General features: G+C 50.4%; 4 protein-coding genes across 4 annotated transcripts; 3 read left to right on the top strand and 1 right to left on the bottom strand.

Annotated features, from left to right (window-relative positions):
• Window positions 1–554: 554 nt before the first annotated feature.
• On the bottom strand, window positions 555–3,146 carry LOC100908457 (ubiquitin carboxyl-terminal hydrolase 7). Its single transcript, XM_003743716.2, has 4 exons — window positions 3,104–3,146; window positions 1,617–2,452; window positions 1,023–1,476; window positions 555–935 (listed from the first exon to the last, which is right to left on the bottom strand). Exons 1-3 carry the CDS (start codon window positions 3,144–3,146, stop codon window positions 1,207–1,209), a joined length of 1,149 nt encoding a protein of 382 aa, XP_003743764.1. The 3' UTR covers window positions 555–935; window positions 1,023–1,206.
• A 3,233-nt stretch (window positions 3,147–6,379) lies between these two features.
• Window positions 6,380–7,157, top strand: LOC100899223 (uncharacterized). Its single transcript, XM_003743651.1, has 3 exons — window positions 6,380–6,467; window positions 6,583–6,692; window positions 6,815–7,157. Exons 1-3 carry the CDS (start codon window positions 6,419–6,421, stop codon window positions 7,025–7,027), a joined length of 372 nt encoding a protein of 123 aa, XP_003743699.1. The 5' UTR covers window positions 6,380–6,418; the 3' UTR covers window positions 7,028–7,157.
• Window positions 7,158–7,762: 605 nt separating this feature from the next.
• Gycbeta100B (guanylate cyclase soluble subunit beta-1-like) lies at window positions 7,763–11,474 on the top strand. The gene is made up of 11 exons (XM_003743715.2): window positions 7,763–7,783; window positions 7,865–7,938; window positions 8,018–8,115; window positions 8,252–8,526; window positions 9,119–9,359; window positions 9,488–9,656; window positions 9,770–10,036; window positions 10,156–10,393; window positions 10,503–10,643; window positions 10,760–10,917; window positions 11,021–11,474. Exons 1-11 carry the CDS (start codon window positions 7,763–7,765, stop codon window positions 11,166–11,168), a joined length of 1,830 nt encoding a protein of 609 aa, XP_003743763.1. The 3' UTR covers window positions 11,169–11,474.
• A 1,839-nt stretch (window positions 11,475–13,313) lies between these two features.
• Window positions 13,314–16,964, top strand: LOC100899078 (luciferin 4-monooxygenase). The gene is made up of 9 exons (XM_003743714.2): window positions 13,314–13,698; window positions 14,592–14,799; window positions 14,934–15,040; window positions 15,151–15,362; window positions 15,459–15,636; window positions 15,814–15,982; window positions 16,092–16,337; window positions 16,459–16,719; window positions 16,804–16,964. The coding sequence occupies exons 1-9, from the start codon at window positions 13,591–13,593 to the stop codon at window positions 16,926–16,928; spliced, it is 1,614 nt and encodes a 537-aa protein (XP_003743762.2). The 5' UTR covers window positions 13,314–13,590; the 3' UTR covers window positions 16,929–16,964.
• Window positions 16,965–18,512: the final 1,548 nt, after the last annotated feature.

Below are 18,512 nucleotides of genomic sequence, written 5' to 3'. Positions count from 1 at the left end.
CGCAGCTTGCCCAACGCTTCTCGATCCCTCTCGAGGGAAAATATACCTTTCATCTGACCAAAGATGATGAATCGCAGTACCAGATGAATTATTTTTGGGAGGCTACGGACAGCAACTCGATGAAGCGATTCGCCGTCCGAGTCCACCGATATGCATTCGGAATATCTAGGGTTTTGTTGGCGCCCGCGCTCCTCTCTGTGACTACTCCACGAGGTGAGTAGGGTGAACAATGAGAACAGTGAGCGTTTCTCCCTGGGCGCCATTCTTCCAAGAGCTCTGCTCATGAAAGCTTCAACCGGGACTATGTGAGAGGCACCGTCAAATGAGCTTCGCTCAACTTCCGCTCCCCGTCTTGATTGGATAGTTCCGCCCAGGGAAGAAGTCAATCTGCTTCATGATTTCTGCAATCGATTCACTTATAGTTACAGAAATACTGGATTCCCTCACCAGGCCTCCTCTCGGCTTTTTTCAAGCCGGGGCGTGCCCCAGTCCCGTCACAGGATCAGACTGAATAAATCATTAGGGGAAACAAAAGCGCACAAGGGAGATTGCTATGAGCTTTTTTTACAGTTTACAGTAACTTTCATCGGATGCATGACAGCTGATTGTCGAAATGAACAGCAGCTCTCTCATCTCCGAGGCTGCACTCTATGTGATATTTCACCCCGACGTCGAGGCAGAGCTCCTGCTGCCGAAGCTGGAGGCACAAGTGAGGCTGCGATCGCGACACGGCGGTCGACTGTTATTTCGATTCAAAATTCACAATGGGGAAAGTACCGACCGGTCGCGACGGTCTCCGATGGAATGATTACTAGAGTTCCTAAACTTCGGACATTTCATATCCATCCAATCCGCAAGAGCGGAGACCGACGACCACATCGACGAGGGAATCGTCTTTGATGAGTTATCCCTGTCGCCGGACGATGTGGGAAACGCTAGAATAAAAATGCCGCAATCGGATCTATCCTCATTCGAGAGCCGGAAAATGAAAATGTCCGAAATTTAGGAACTCTAATGATTACCTTTGAACTCTTCGTACGTTGTTTTTCTTGTCATGCATTTGACACTGTGCCGATTTTTTTCGTCCCTCGATTTTAGTCAGATTATACGAACATCCGCCGCGTCTTGTGTACGCGCTTGCCATGTGAAAGATCTTTAAATGTTGCTCTCCAGGTGTTGAGGTCGAGAGTCGAGTCAATTCTCCAATTACCAAATCAGTAGGAAATTTTGTGGCTTTTTCTTCTTTTTCTGACGGTGCAGTCTCGTGGTCTTCGGAGTCATGTTGATGGAGTCTAAGCCGAGCCATGGTATCGCCGAGAAACCTCCTTGGCAATCCCGCATCAGTTCAGGAACGTTCACAGCTTCCTGTGGGTTCTGGATGTATGTCACACAGCCCTCAGAAATGACGAAGAGACGCCACTTGGCGAACTCGTCATCGACAATCTTCAATCTCTCCTGAATCCTATCGCGCACCGCCTGGAGATCGAAAGTATGCTGGGCTGGGATTCAGGGGCAACTTGGGACCCTAATATATATTGATCCAAGATAAAGCTCATCAGTCAAAATAGCTAGGTGAGGAGTACCTAGATGAGAGAAGAGGCGGATATCGGTCTCACCTGGAAGGGTTCATCGTTGTAGATCTTGATCAGGAACGGTGTCCCATGCGTGCGGCAGATCTCAGGCTGATAATACGCGCAGGGCAGAAGAGCCGTGCGCTTGTTGTCGACGGCTTCGAGCTGCTCCCTCGGAACTTCTTCGATACGAAGCGTTTTACTAGTGACGTCGAGCTCCCTCAGATTCGTAGTTCCGGGCAGAATCTTAGTGATGAGATGAGCATCGATCTCGAGCAGCCGCAGCTTACCCGATCCATGATGAATGTCCAGGTCTCCGGGATGAAGCGCTCCTTCAGCCTCGTGGAGGAGGTCTGCCACGGTCGCACTTTTCTTCGGGAAGAGCGTGAGTTCGCGATTCTCCGTGAAATCGTAGTTGATCCAAGGCACCGCGAGATAGCGTTGATCTCCTCCGACGCTTCGAACTCGCAAGTGATCGAGTAAGCCCACAACGAGCTTCCTCGCTGAAGTCCTCGCATCGATGTCCATGAATTCTCCTTTACTTTGCTCGAATCGCGTCATGAGCGACTTGGCGTTGACCTCGGCAGACTTGGCTTTGTTATTTCCTCTGAGCTCACGGCTCAGGGTTTTGAGCGAATCGGAGGCATTCTTCGTTGCGGAGAAAGCGAAGTCGAACGTCTGGCTGTAGTTCACCCCGCCGTCGCTCGACACGCTGCTCGTCCATTCATATTGGAATTTACGTTTGATTTCTTCGGGGTCCGCGGGTTCTCCGGGCTCTAGATACTTCAGTACGTGGAGTGCTTCACAAACGGTCTGAAGATTCTTGATTGCCGTGCGACACAACTCTTTAGTTTTCCAGTAGTCTTCTGACACTCTCGTTCCTTGGAGGGAGGGAAAGTCGTTGGACCTCGATTAATTCAAAGAAAGATACGAAAGGGAGCCGTCCTAGCGGAGTGCTTTGGTCTTCCGCCATCACGGCGCTTGTAAAAGCATAGAGAACTCACTCCTTCCATTTGAGCTCTCTCTACTCGAGGATGGATGTTTCATCGACCTGGGGATCGCTGGAAGAGATGAGCACGCATGAGGAGAAAGTTCTATCTGCATGAGACGAGGATGAGATGCAGCAACGGCGACCAACAGCTCGATCCGAAGAAATAGAATCGAGTAGGACAATGAACGCTAGTAAAACTTGACTCGGTGGGCGTTTAAAAGATGCTGAATGGGCAAGACACAACGTATCGGCTCTCCAGATCAAGATCAGAAAACGGGCGACATTGGTGACGGTGGCATTCTCTGCGCTAATTCGAGACTGGCCGTATTTTCATGCAACGGCAAGAAACGGTTCACAGCTCCTGAGGAGTTAGTGGGCGAAGTACGATTCGCCGATGATTCAGTCGTCGAATTCCACTGTCTTCGACGATCGGGACGAGAAGGTGGGGCGACGATGAGGCTCGAAATGAAAATGAGAGAAATGATTTGTAAACTCCTCACGGATAATCGGGACCGAGCTCTGGACTCGTGAAAGGACGTACCATCATGGTTGTCGTTATTCTCCGCGAGCGGTAGTTTCTCCATCCCGTAAGGGTCCTCTCGATCAATGAGCTGTAAGTATTCGGCCACACGGCATCCGCCTGGTATATTCTCCGGGAACTTTGATCACAGTCAACAGATATTATGGAACCACCGACAATCACAGCATCTCTTCTAAGGCTGGACCGTCTGGAAGTCGAACTTCTTCCTTGGAGAAGAGAACACCGGCGATGACTTTGCGGACCTCCTTCTCCGGTGGGCTCTGAGTTTCGTGTCTCTAGAGACCGAATCTTCTCGTCTTCAGTGGATGAGCTTCCTTGGGTTAGGAAGATTTTTCTCACAGAGTTTCTCAAGCGAGCATCGTCAATGGATCTTCGTCCACGATCTCTTTTTCGATTAATCACCCACTCACTCAGCTGATTCCTACTCGACCGCGAATAACATGCATGGGCGACAAAACATAAACAGTGGCCGCGAACGAAGCGCGATGGCTATTCGGGAGCGTAAAAGTTCGACAATGGAGTGAGGTCATGCTGACAATTTTGCTGAACGGAGGGAGCACAGCGTCTTATCCGCCATAGATTATCCGTACCCGTCCGAGATATGGCGATATGGCCATTCCATGATGATCCAAATCAGAATGATGGATTCTAAACCCGGAATGCTACGTCGAAAGAAGAATACCGTAAAATACCCAATGAAAGCCCACTACCTATTAGTAGCCCCTCTCCATTACAAGCCCCACCCGTCCGACGGTTCAAAAATATGGAAGCCCCTTTCCAATACAAGCCCCCCGAAATCGGAGTATGCGGAACGCAGACACGGAGAGCGATTTGCCGATCGCATTTAACGATGAAACCATTACAGTCCGAATGAAGGGGATGCGTTTCGCGCTCATCTCACGAAAGACACCCGATGAGCTAAGAAATCTGCGCGTCGATTCCGTTGTTGTGCTCGGAGGTTGCACCAAATTCGTTCAAGCCCCGGACGTCAATTGGAACAATCCTTTCAAACAGAGAATCGAAGAACAGTACGATGACTGGTTGCTCCATGGAGAAAAATCGTACACTCTCAAAGGTAATATGCGAGCTGCGCCGATGGACGTGTAGCTAAAATGTATCGTCGACTCCTGGTCGCGACTGACTCCAGAGATAATCGCGAAATCCTTCATGGCTTGCGGCTTGCGGGATATCGAGCGCTGTCGACGGTACCGAGGACCACCTCATACACGTATTCAAGCCTGATGCAGCTTGTCCAAAAGGTCTGGCCGAGCTAGTTGAATGCACAAGGAATTTAAAAGTCCGCGACGAGTCCGATTCCAGTCTCGAAAGAGAAGAGGAAGATGAGCCTATTCTCCTCACAGGAGTCTCTGTCTTCCCAGAAACACACGAGAGCGACAGCGATATATCGATTTGTGAGATATGACGTACCTTTGTGGTATTGTAAACACTTAAGAGTTTGTAGACGTAATCTCTAGGATAAAATAGATGTCTTCATACAGGAAAATGCAGTTAAGCAGTGCTCCCACCTTTTGTTTTGATCATCGGCGTTCCTCAGTCCAAAATTAGGGTATTAGAAGCCCCTATCCAATAGAAGCCCCTCTCCAATATAAGCCCTCCCCAAGAGGCTCTCGAAAAGAATAGACGCCCGGGCTTGTATTGGGTATTTTACGGTATATGAGATACATACATATACGAATAAAATCCCCCTAAGCAACCCACAATCGAATGATTCCTTACATCTGAAGTAGCTCAAAAAACCTCACTCAATCGGTCGCGTGTCAATATCGGAATATCGACATGGCCTGCTCGATATCACACGCCCTGCACGTCATGTCCGAAATCTTGCAGAGAATCTCGGCTCAATTCGACCTCATAGCCAAGAGCTTGGGAACCGGGTTTTTTGTTTCCGGAGAGAAACCTACAGCAGGCTCGAGCCCGTGAGGATACGTCACCTAGACGTCGACTTGCCTACTCGTCGGGGGTCAACAACCATTTAGAACCTCGAGGAGAAAAGCTCGAGTGAAGGAGCGGATCCCATATTCCCGACATTGAACGAGATATTTCGACTAGATATGCCGAGAATCTTGAAACACATCCCAATGGATGTCGCCCCTGATTATCATGGATGACACATTGGTTACGGGGCAGAAGTCTCGTGGTTCGTCGTTCGAGTCCCGGACCGTGCACCCTTCGCCCGACACCCGGCCGCTCGATCATCATGCGCGGTCACCCGCGCCGGAGAAACAAGCGAACGGAGAAACGAGGATATCCATGTGACGCCATCGAGCCGTCAATCCAGAGCCGAAATCGTTGAGTCGAATCGCTCCGTTCCCCGAAATGCATTCGAATCCATTCGACGTGATTCGTAGGCGTGGATATGCTCATCCCGGCATACATATCTCTCACCCACAAACTCGACCTACAGTGGTGTTCGAGAATTCGAACGTTTGTCTCTTCCAGCATTTCGGACCACGTGTCAACTTACAACGCCCGAGAGCCTTCATTCTGGACGGGACCGATTGTAACGACTTTAAGGGAAAGTCCTGTTGGAGGGAATGAGCCGAATAATCTGATACGGGATTGCCACGCGACGTAATTCGTCGCCGCGGATAAGCATAAATCGGCATAAATTCTTTTTCATCCCCAGACTTGACCTACGGTGGTGTTCGAGAATTCGAACGTTCATCTCTTTCAGTATGAGAGACCACGTGTGAGAAGACTCGAGAGCCTTTATATGGACGATTTCCAGTAGAAGTTCCGCTGGGTGGCATTCCCGACTGCGCGTCGATGAGCTCGGAACACGTATTCAATACTTCCACCATATAGCAATGAGCCTGTCTTATTGAAGTCCCATTCTGGCGATACGCCCGGAGAGGTAAGGCGACCCGTGGACGACATCGAGGCGATCCTCCGCTTTGTCCGCATCATTTGGAAAGTTCTCGGTCCGGAAAGTTGGTGATTGGCGACTCTCAATATTCAGAGACTTCATCCACGAAAGTTGGGCTCGCAGCGATATCCTCGGAGGTGTGCCCTATATATTTCTGCGGAGAAGGTCGATTCTGCGTGGAGCGAATTTTGCTTCGAGGAGGTTCGAGGGATTGTTACATCGATGAATGTCTAGCTCTATCAGTGCGTCAATATCACTTGCGCGTTGCGCGATGTTTCCTACATTGCGTGTACACCTCATCTGTGAACGAGGACGAGCACCTCCTGAGAGTGAGGGAGAGTGAGAGTGTCTCCGCCATAAAAACCGCCCATCTCATCGTTGACGGCACTTCCTGTTTCAGCTGCCAGCAGCTGACAGCTTCGACTACGATGGAAGCCGTGGGTTTAGACGAACTCGCCCACCGGATCTTGAGCAAAGGTAAGTTCCTGCTTGAAGCGCCTGGACGTTTCGGAAGTTTTCGAGTTGTGCTGGCACGTGGCTCTCGCAGAGCACTTCTTCTCCAAGATGCTGGAATCATTTTTGTCATTTTCAGTCTTCGAAGGCGATTGTGCCTTCTGTGAAAAATGGATACCGGAACACGAATGTTATGAAGTCGTCTACGACATCTTGGGAGCCCCGTTGCGATCGCACTCCGGCTGTGTGGTTAGTCGATTTCGCATCTCTTCCTCCTGATATATCTCCCAGAAGTTGTCGTGAATATTTATCTCTTGTCCGCTTGACGATGGGTCCTAGAACAGAAGTTAAAACATCAATTTGACCGGCAGGTGTACAACGTTGACCTCCGAGGTCGAGAAATCACGAGGGACGTCCTTCGCGACGCTTTACTTCAATGCCAATCCGTGAAGTGCGTTGAGTGCCGGAGGCCGCGCGCAACCGTGAGCTGCCGAGACCATTATGTTCACTTCACCTGCGCCGAGAATGACGGCGTCAAGCCGCCGAGGTGCAGCGCGTGTGCCGGAAACAATATTTCAATGTGAGAGAGGCTCATCTGGTGTCTGCATAACAGTAAAGAATCTCGCCCGTTTGTCTCCGGGAGTCAGAATATCCTACGCAGATCTGTGAATACTTTAATGTATATAGTGGAATAAATGTGTATATATTTTTTTTCTGAAATTTCGGAGTTTTCTTCATCTCCCTCCTTTAGCTGAATCGTTCTCGGGGATGTGACGAATTATTCATTCGTAAGCCCAAAGGGGAGGGGGTGTTTCCGATCTGCGCCGATCGGAAACCTACTGACGCTGGGGAAATTATCGGAATCAGAGGAGAGCCTCTCAAATCGAATGAGCTACATCTCGAGCTATCGCACATTCTCAATCATACTCCTGAAGGACCTGCTCGACCACGGAGTTCGCGGTTCGTGACCGAGAAGCACGATATGAGTTCTGATGCAGTGCCCTCTCCTCCGTGGATGACGACCCGCGAGACGCCAAGCCCACAAAACGAGAAAGACCCGCTCCGAGCTGGAGCTCCCGTCGTTTCCTGATCATCTCATGCAATGAATGACCCTGAGGGGTGGCGCCCTCTATGTCTCACTGGGGAAGCGGGAACCCAACAAACATGGAGCCCTCAGCACACAACCTCGAAGAGGGAAACCTGTAAACCTGACGTCCGAGTCGAGACGTCTTCGATGAAATTGTCACGAATCAAGTCTTTTCACAGAAACAGATAGGCAGCTCGACAATTAGCTGCCGTCAGCTGATCGTCGCTCCAGCATGGTGAGAGACACTGCGGCAGTAGCATTATATTGCAAGGACTTGGCTCCCACGGAATTCGATTCGGAAATCATCCTTGACAAACCTACTGCATTCCTCTAGTACGGGTTCGTGGCTCGAGCTCTGGAGCTTCTCATCGAAAAGGAATACGGGCCCGAGACCTGGGATGAAATCAAGTGAGTGAGCTAGCGTTAAAAATCAACGGTGTCCTTAGTTGAACAGGACGACATTGACCCTGAAATTGCTCCCCGCCAGGAAAGAGTGCAATCTCTCGGAAGAGGAGCTTCTTTCGAGAATCGTTTACGATGACTCGGTTCTCTTCGAGCTCTTCTCGACCACCGCGCGGATAGTAGGTGAGTCGTATCTTTGCTGGGAGCTCTTCGCGCTCCCGTGTGAGAACATCCCTCAGCAAAGCTCACCTTTAGGAGAGAGATCGGATCATCATCCTCATAGATAGGGATATTTTTGCCCACGAGCCTCACATTGCAGGAACGAACGAGACAGTTCTATTGGAGAGATTCGGGGAATACTTTTTTGAATACTGTCAGACTCATGCCGGCTACGGACAAATTTTGCGAGTACTGGGTTCAGATCTCGAGACCTTCCTGCAATCCATCGATTCTCTGCACATCCATCTATTGACCTTCTATCCCGCGATGAAAACCCCGAACTTCACTTGTGAACGAGAAAACGACGGAAGCCTGATACTGCACTATTACTCGTACCGGAGAGGTCTCGAATGGATGGTGGTCGGTGCCATAAGAGTGAGTAGAAGAAGTTTCATAGAGTCTGAGACTTTTCTCAGGAAATATTACGTGAGAATGCAGAAGTGACTAGTCACGAGAAAAATGTACTTCCCGCTCCTGAGGCTTGCATTTAAAATTCGAAGTTTGAATCAAAGCAATGACGGTAATCATCAACGATAAGCAACCATTCCCGGCGAAAGGATCGGGAGAATTTTCGCCCTTGTTTCTATGACTTGCACGGATAGTGCGGATGAGCGACCTCGACTTTCGCGACGTGTCAAACAGTCTTCATTAGTCTTGATTGGAGTGTGGAATCGTGGGGCATATATTCCATATCTCCCATCACGATTCCCACCAGGAGACCTTGAAGGCGAAGAGAATCTCATGCTCGAGCTTTGCCGTCGGTTTGGAACTTTTGCTTAACAAAACGAACATGGGACTCTCTGCTCGGAGGAAAGGGGAGCAAGTGACTCCGGGGTCCGCGATCAACGCAGGCGACGCCAGAACCGAAGAGTCTCCAACGAAGACGATGAATCTCGATGACAGCACATTCATTTCTGCACAGCGTATGTCAAGATCTAAACAGTGGTTCATCCTCCCTCTGTTCAAGGCGGTCGCCCTGCGTCTCTTCTCTGAAGTTGTGGCGATTAAGATACTCTCCTCAGAGGATTACGGTCAAGAAGGACAGCACACACAATTGCGCATAACCAAGAGTGCCGAGACCATAGAGAAGGAGGAAGCGGCCGAAAAGTTCAGATTCCCAGAAGAGAAAAGGATCTCTCCTGCGACCTTCTGCAGAGCATTCCCATTCCATGTGATTTTCGACAAGGAAATGACTGTGATTCAAGCAGGTACGTTTGTCTTCAGTATTGGCTCAAGAACACTCATGACGAACCGGAACGACACGAACCAACGAGAGCTGACAGGAAGTTGTTCCCCACTGCCCTTAGATCGTAAGCCGGATCAATTCTTATTCCAGGGACATCCATAACGCGCATACTGCCGAATATGCTCCAAGATTCGCTGTGTAATTTTATGGAGCTCATCCAGCCTCAGATGGCGTTGACTTTCGAAAACGTCCTTCAGCACACGAACACTGTATTTGTACTCAGGACCAAGGGCCCCGACTCATCTAGATTCGCGACCAGGTGAGATCGGGCTCGCTTTGAGATTAACGATATACGAAAACGATAAACGAAGGCGTGAATCTATCTGGCTCCGAACCTCATCTTACGGATGAATCGCTTCTCTTCTTCCTCAGGATGATCCTCAAAGGGCAAATGTCTCCAAGCGGGGAAGGAGAAACCATTCTATTCCTGTGTTCCCCTTCAGTGTTCAATCTCGATGATCTCAACAGACGAGGTCTCTATATCAGCGATATTCCTGTGCATGATGCCACCAGAGATTTAGTTCTCCTCTCTGAACAGTTCGAAGCCGAGTACAAACTCACCAAAAATCTCGAAGTACTCACCGACAAGCTCCAGCAGACGTACAGCGAGCTCGAAGACGAGAAGAAGAAAACCGATAGGTAATTTACCGGCTTTATGAGTGCCTCGTCTGGATTCAGGCTCCCGATGAAGATCCAGCAAAATTTGTGGACTGGAGAGAAGACACCAAGATACGAATTCAGCTCCTATGTAATTTCAGGTTACTGTACTCTATTCTGCCACCCTCTGTCGCAAACGAACTTCGTCACCACAGACCGGTCCCGGCGAAGAAATACGAGCAGGTTACGATCCTCTTCAGCGGAGTTGTCGGTTTCACGGATTACTGCAAGCGTAATGCTGATTCACAGGGTGCGATGAAGATCGTCAAGCTACTGAACGATATATACACGACGTTTGATGTTCTGACCGACCCGAGAACAAACCCAGATGTGTACAAGGTTAGATCCCACCTGAACCAAGATCCAACGAAATCGTTAGGTCCTTTAACGATAAATATTTATTATGATCCGAGCACTCGTGGACAAAGCCTCTTATCTCCGACTCTAGGTGGAAACCATCGGCGACAAATACATGGCTGTTTCGGGACTCCCTGATCCCTGCGAGTGTCACGCGAAGCGAATCGCTCAGCTGGCTTTGGATCTGCAAGATCTCTCGAAAAAAATAACGATCGATACTGACCATGCAATGGTATGACGTGAAGCCTCGGAACGAAGCGTACTCAACATATTCAGACACTCTGAATAGAATATCTTCACATTCTCCGGAATAGTTATTTATCGAGAGAACTACCCCTCTATCGATAGGAAATAACCATCGGCGTACACTGTGGTGAGGTCGTGGCCGGAGTGATAGGCAAGAAGATGCCTCGCTACTGCTTGTTCGGGAATAGCGTAAACCTTGCCAGTAGGACAGAGACCACCGGCGAGAAGGGGCAAATAAATATATCAGAACAAGTTTACGAGTGAGTAGACGTCGCGCGACCTACGGGAACGAATGTGCTTAGATACCGCTATCTCACCCGACAGGCAGATGATATAGGAACATAACGGAGATTTCCTTTCCAGTCTGCTTCAGAACGGTATCAACTCAGACGAGGATTTCTCATTCCGCTATCGAGGGCCGGTGCCTATGAAAGGCATGAAGGACAGAATGAAAGTTTGGATCCTGTCTCGGAGACCTCGAGGATCTCCCAACTCACTCCAGGTTCCTTGAGGATCATGAACGAGCATACGAGATACGAGGAATCACGCTCGAAGTGAAAATATAATCAATGGAGCGAGCTCGCAATGTATCCATATCACATGCATATCTTCGTTGGGAATTTACAGCGTCAGGATGGCGCGGCATCGCTGTCGGCTTTGGGGTCCGGAGCCTCAAGATCAGCCGGCTCCGGATTTCCGAGCTGAAAGCGGGTGACAATCCACCAAAACCCCGTTCGGGGTAATGTGTTACAGATGTGACTGCATTTGAATACTCTTAGAGGATACATTGAAGGATCGGCTCCGCACGACCTCGCAGATGTTGTCTGTTGCATTTCTGTCGAGAAAGAAGAATAAATATGACGGAGTTAAGCCCAATTCCCTGATGGATTTCCTCATCCGGCTGCAATTACGGATTACCTATACTTCGTTGTTGTTGAGGAGACGCGAATTCGCGTTTCGATGGGGTTCTCCAGGCGGGTTAGTCCCCCGCCCTCGTCCAGTCTCACCGTAGCGACGTCTCAGGAAAAACCGGTCCCCCGGTCGGAGCCCGCGACCTTCCGTCCGATATGGCGGCGATTCCCGAGCTGAGTCTTTTGCCGAGAGTCAATTGCGGGTCTATTCCCTCTCAAAAACATCTGCGCACGAACCCGGGAGGGAGGTTCCGGACTCGCTTAAGATAATATCCAAGCATCGGAGGAAGAGTGGAGTTCTCTTGGCTTTCTTCCCCGCAAAGATGGTTCTGAATCTCTTGATCGATATGGCGACCCATCCTCGGCATCTGGAAGAGAATATCGGGTCTTTCTCCCCGACGCCGAACAAGAAGCATTCAGACGGAGCATCGCTGGATGAAGATCCGTGTCGGCGAACATCCAGATCCATTTGATGGGTGTCCGAGACGATTCTCGATCGATTAGAGAGACCACTCCATCTTCACAGGGGAATTTTCCCGTCGGCATTCCCAGCTTCCGAGGCCGTCGCATCACGCGTCATCCGCGAAGCCACCGTCGTTCCGCGCAATATTGTGCTCAGCACGGCAATGTTTTTCAGCAAGACTGACTCCTGCGTCGTCACGTCTCTTCGTGGACGGAGTATACATGCGGAGTTTCTTATGCTGGTTGCCGTTATTTGCCGAAGTTTGTCTCTGCTCCAGGCAGGACCCAGGGTCAATGAGTTGTCTATACGCGAGATGAGTTTAGAGACCCGCCCATGGGTTCCGCTTTTCTCATTTTAGCTGACTGAGTCGGTACTCGAGTGGTGGATCGAGAAATTATGGTCGGGCAGGTTGAGCGGAAAGCGCAGCACCATCTGTTGTCCAAATCAAGCCTTCCATCTGGGGACGAGTGTCTTCTCCACTTAGGACGCCGCTCGTGCGAGGAAAGATCGAAGTCAAGCCCGAGTGCCGGGAGAATCTTGAGAGAGCGCACGGTACTATACCGATTCGGGGAGTTATTCCTCCTAAGTGCCCTTTCCTATGTTGGTGCCATTCTTGGTTCCAGAGGGTTCAGGAGGGTTCAGGAGGGTTCCGGAGTCCATCGCAGTGAGCAGCGAGCAGTACGAGCCAACAGGCCCCCAGCCTTCAGAACGCTCCACACTTCTTCCGCAAGCTCCATTTTCTATACCCGACCGCCAGAGAGGGATATGCGTTTCTCTTGATCTGATCAAGATCGGAATCCCGCAACGGGAGTCAATGATACGCCAGAAGAGCCATCGGGCTGGGTCAACTTGTCCTCAGCGAGCGGGAGCCCCCATCTCTCCGCCTTACACATGAGCTCCTGCTCGCTGTGCAATTTTGAGAATCAGTTGTATCTGTTACGATTGATTTTGATTTCATTCCAGGGATTTTATCAAAGGACGGGCTAGCGATCTCGAAGATTCGGCCAGGCTGGTCAACTTCACCGCCCGCCGCTGCTCGTTTGCGGTGCAAGGAACTACAGGTATTTCATCGGCTTCTAATTTTAGATTGGCGCCGCTGGTTAAACGTCACGTCATCTTGGGCGAGTGTTTTAGAGAGCTTTAATCATATCCACTTCCCTCGAATAAACCTATCGCTCGTCGGCACCATCACCCTCCACGGCAATGTTGACGTAGCTTGTAGTGTTGCTTGGTTGTCGGCTCTCGCGCGCGCTCTCTATCTCTCCCTCTGTGTCTCTAAATCGTTCTCGGGTGGAAGTGCTCGACTGGTGAGACGCAAGCACGCAACCGCTGAGAGGCCCCGATTCTCGTGTCGCGTCCGGCGTCTCCGTGGCTTGGCACTATTCGTCGAGGACTTCGAGGAAAAAGTCCCATATCGCTGTGTGGAGAGAAAAAAAATATGCAGACATTAGTGGCTCCTTAAATCGAAGCAGACGCGCATGGCTTCATTGGGAGGAGAGAAACTTCGAATCATGTGGTGATTTACTTGGACCATTGTGAGAAACGCATCGTGCTGGATCATGGCGAACCCAAACTCATATTATCCTCGTGTCAATTTCAAGCCAGAACCGAATGTTTTCGAATTCATGCGCAAACGCTGTATCGACTTCTGGAACGAAGTCGCGGTGGTGAGTCCGAGCGTGGGGATCGGTATACTAAGCTGCGGGAGTGAATAATCCCGTGTCGTGAACGAAACGATAGGCCGAGGCTTCATCCGCGCAGCTTCGCTGGGATCGTTAGCCATGTTGGGACTCGTCTCGGAAAAAGTGGTTCTCAAGATCTCCGCCTTCCGGGTTATATCTGCTCTCTCAACAGATTTGCTTGCCCGATCTGAAGCTCAAAATCCCACGAATTCCCCTGCTCATTGATAGATGTCGAATCCTTTCGTGTCTTCCGCATGTACCTAGTAATCTCAGCCTGCCTAGGGGAATATGATTGCATGCTGGCTTCTGTACGGCTTCTGACCGGGGGTGTTTCGGAGTTCGAAGTTGGCCATGAACCCAAAGCCAACCTGATCGTGGCTGCTCTCAATCTCGAGTATGATACGAGCCGGTTCCATTGACAGTCTCTACGGGGCTTCGAGGAGTGGACGGTTCCATTGAGTATGTTTCCATGAGACAAATATCAATTAGAAGATGTGTGATATGCAGATTGTGGAGGACCAAGGAACTCGTCGATTGAAAACACGGACGAAAGGATTTCTGAAGACGATGATGAACGATAAAAATACCTTGCGTCGTGTGTTTCGGGTCTTCTAAAAAGCGGCTGACCTCAGCCGGCATCGCACCATTTTTCTACAACATCAAACTACCAGCCCGCTTTGGTCCTTGCCTTACACATGAGCATCCAGTAATTGTTTGATCGCCTGTGGAATTCAACGGGTCATGGACACTCGGGGGGATTCCGCTGAACTCAGCGTTTGCCCTCCCAGGAACGTTCATCTGCATGAATCCGTTAACCTAGATCGGTTTCCCCACCCACGATTTGGAAAAGACAATCTCACTCGATGCTATAAACTCAGATCGACGCGGAAACCGGAAGAGAGTGGACGTTCGCTTCGGTGCTCTCTCGAGTTTGTCAGCTGCGTGATTTTCTCCGGAGAAATGGAGTTTGCACCGGTGACCGTGTCGCCGTGTACGCTTTCAACAGTTTGGAATCCTACGCCTCAGTGTGGGCATTGGCTTCACTCCCAGCTCAGGTTGTCCTCATTCGACCTATTTTCAAATACCGTGAGTTTACACACTCTCTCCACGAAGTCAGATGAAATGACATATTCGATGTTGCCTCTTGATCGGGAGCAAGCGGAGAATTTGTTTACCTCACGGGCTAGCCCCGATAAGATCCGACGTTCCACAACTTCCAGGAGAAGTGAGCTCCATTCTAGAAATATCCAAATGTCCCGTCGTAATCACCGACAGAGCTCACCTGAACACGGTTTTGGGCATTCAGAGAGCTGTCTCGTCTTTACAAGTGAGTAGTTCCTTCCCATGGATCTCCGGAAGGGATGCAAGACTCATTTATTAGAGAGTGATTTCGCATTTTTTAATATTCACCACATTGATCCAGCTAATCATCCGTAGACCATTCTGCTGACAGACGACTCAGATACTCCGATCCCATCCATCGCGAAGCTATTCATGACCAGCCCAGATGCCTTCTCCTACCCGGATCCCGAGACTCACGATCATTCGGACGACACGGCATTCATGATCCCCACGTCTGGCACTGCGGGGAACTCGAAGCTGGTCGAGCACACACACCGAAGTTTCCTCTCGAGTTTCTACGTAACGGCGTACGAATAGATTCGAAAACTCCGGAATTCCATCCCCTCCACCGATCGTCCTCAAGAAGCGTGACGAGTCCTGGCTCAAAATTTTTATTTTTCCAGACCGCACGTGAGAATGCTCCACAATCATGACGTAGTCCTCATGAGTTCCAGCATTTCTCACGTCACCGGATTATGGGCGCTGGGGGGATGCATGCACCAGGGGATCAAATGCGTGGTTCCTCGACTGGCCTCTCTGCCGACTTTCGAGCTCTTCAGAGATACCTGCGATCGCTTCAAGGTAGCACATGCCTCGATTTCGATTCGGGATCTCTTCGCTCTGTGGCGGGACGACCAAGAAAATACCTAGCGATCAGAGGAACCCAACGGAAGTCGCCCAACTTCTCGTGGTCGACCCTGAATTCTGATCCGGAAATTGTTAGATCCATGACGTTTCTCACGCGCTCACCCTCGATAGGTCTCAACCTTCTTGACGTTCCCAACCGTCTTCAGGAACATTCTATTAACAGCTACTGGGAACCCCGTCGCTTCAGTGACAAACATCATGTGCGGGGGGAGTAGGAGTCCACCGGGCCTTGGCGAACTCCTGCGGCGATGGTTTCCGAATCTCTGTCATGTGCGTCAGCGTGAGTAGTCGACGATCAGCAATCCGTCCGAACAAGCATCCCAATCATCAGTACTGTGAAGGTCGACGGAGCCGATCGGAGAACTCTGATTATCGCGCCTGAATTACAGTCTTAGGGCAGACGGAAGTTATGGTGTACGTGAGCATCACGCCCGAGAACGAGACGGATCTACAGACAATCGGCCATCCGCCTTCGAACTGTGCGATTCGTATCCAAAATATGGATACGGGAGAGGAAAACGGTGCAGGGGAGATCGGCGAAATCGTCGTTCAAAGTCCCTGCTTGATGAAAGGCTATTTCCAGAATCCAGACGAGACAAGAGCTGCCTTCACTGAAGACGGCTGGATGCGAACAGGTAATGATGATCGAGCTGAAGGCCCGAACCACCACGCGCGGGCGTAAACAGCTCAACCTGACATGGAGCAGGAACCAGACGTCCGGCTGGAACTCATGAAGATTTCCGTTTCGGTTCGCAGGTGATCTGGGTTATTTAGATCCGGAGCGGAGACGCTTCTGCTTCGTGAATAGAATCCAGGAAGTGATCACATGTAAAGACAATCGACTCTATCCCGGCGAGCTGGAGCGTGTTTTAGCAGAGCATCCCGCGGTTGCCGATGCTGCGGTGATAGGAATCCCCCACGCCGATTTGGGAGAAGCCCCGGCTGCCCTCATCGAGCTTAGACCGAGCGTTCAAGCCTCAGAAGTTCTGAGGGCAGAATTGGGCAATCTCATCGAGAGTGAGTTGGATTCGGCGGGAAAGCGGGACATATTCATGATGAGAGATTACAGGGAATTCTCATCCTTCCTACTCTCATTTCCAGTTCAGTTCGCTCCCTACAAGAGACTTTCGGGCGGCGTCCATTTCGTCGAGAGCTTACCGAGAACTGATCTCAACAAAGTCGTTCGTCGGAAGTTGAAAGATCTGCTGCCTAATGGGATATTTTGATTCTGGAATCCCAATGAATAAAAATTCTTGAAACACTAGCTCCCCGGAACATTCTTCCTCCCCCCCCTCTACCATCTCTTCGAGTCACGGGACCTTCTTCGTTTGGGCCTCTCAAGTCCTTTACGAAAACCAAATCAGAGACCAAATGGTTCGTCGCACAAAAGAAAGCCCCTTTTTTCTTTGCCTTCGTTTCGGATCTGTCGCGGGAGCCCTCGATCGCTTTCCGGCAGAACACAAAGGAAAACTTCCACACAAGTAATGGTTTTTCGACTAGGACTTCTCTTTAAGGACTCGTCGGGGTTCATGATACCCACTCGGTTTCATCCAATCTTGAAATGGGACGATACTTCGCCACCTCGTGTCCGCTCCCGGATTCAGTCAGGAAAAGTCTCGCTCCACTGAATTCCCGGCTTACCTCGGTAATACATAATTGCTTCCATCCCCGTCATAGACCTGTTCTCGAGAGTGCCGGAATCGCTTGCCTCCCACCTTCCTGGCTCTCTGAAGGCTGGATGCGCCAGAATGAGAGGAACAATGTTCCACGATCAGCCTATTTGTTCTGAAGTCCTTTCCGAACAAAGACGCTTGCTGCCATTGGCAGCTTCCCCCCCCCCTTTTGGGGGGCCGAATGAACCGAGCACCACCGGCGCCGGAATAGCGACTCAAGGAAGAATGTCAAGCCCGAGAGAGGGACCGTGATCCACAGCTCACCAGACAGTGCGAGAACTGTCTATTTGTAAACAGAGTGCGAATGATTATTCTCTAAACAAACCGTGCTCACTCCCACAGATTATGATGATTGCTGAAACCTTGTTCAATATCTGAGCCCCGAACGGAGAGCGATTCAGTAAACAAATAGATCTCAGCTCGCTGCTTTGTGGGGTGAGCGTTCCTCACTCGGAGCGATCAGCCCCAGGCTGGACCCCGGTGCGAATGAGACGGGGTTCGCTCTCCTGAGTCTACATGCATGATACGGGTTCAGCGCAGATCAATCGAGAATTAAATTAAATCATTTTATGGGCAAAGAGTTGACACTTCATTGGATCAAGAAAAGTATTATTAAAATTACGGGATATATATTATCGAATCGAATCGTTGCTAGGGAGAAGGGACATCTCGGAAAGAAATATCCCGAAGCCTAGGCATACGAGGGCTGCTCGGGTTCCGGGGCGTATGCCGGCACAGGACGCGGGCGCTTGGTCGTAGTTGTCGTGGTAGTCGTGGTGGTGGTGGTCGTCGTGGTGGTAGGCTTGCGTCCATAGGGCTGTTCTTCGATTTCTACTTCGGGGACAGGTTCAACGACGGGCGCAGGAGTCGGCACCTCAGTCTGGATTCTGAGGGTGACTTTATTGGTGGGAATGATCGGGATGCGAGATTCGATGTCGTTGACGAACGCCGCCGCGGGAACTTTCAGCTGTCTCAGGATGGACTTCTTCGGGAAGGCGTTGTAACTCGCAAGACCAGCCTTGGCTCCGCTCACAGCTCCAGATAGGGCGCCCATCGTCATTGCGGTGTACTTCAAGGGCAGATCCATGATGTGACTCGTGGTTTTCCCCGGAGCCTTGAACGCGGATTTCACGAGGT

This window comes from Galendromus occidentalis, unplaced genomic scaffold (assembly GCF_000255335.2).
Source record: "Galendromus occidentalis unplaced genomic scaffold, Mocc_1.1 scf7180000077450, whole genome shotgun sequence".
NCBI classification, from domain to species: domain Eukaryota; kingdom Metazoa; phylum Arthropoda; class Arachnida; order Mesostigmata; family Phytoseiidae; genus Galendromus; species Galendromus occidentalis.
The sequence above is the reverse complement of the archived record's forward strand: the minus strand, read 5'-3'. Positions and strand labels throughout refer to the sequence as shown.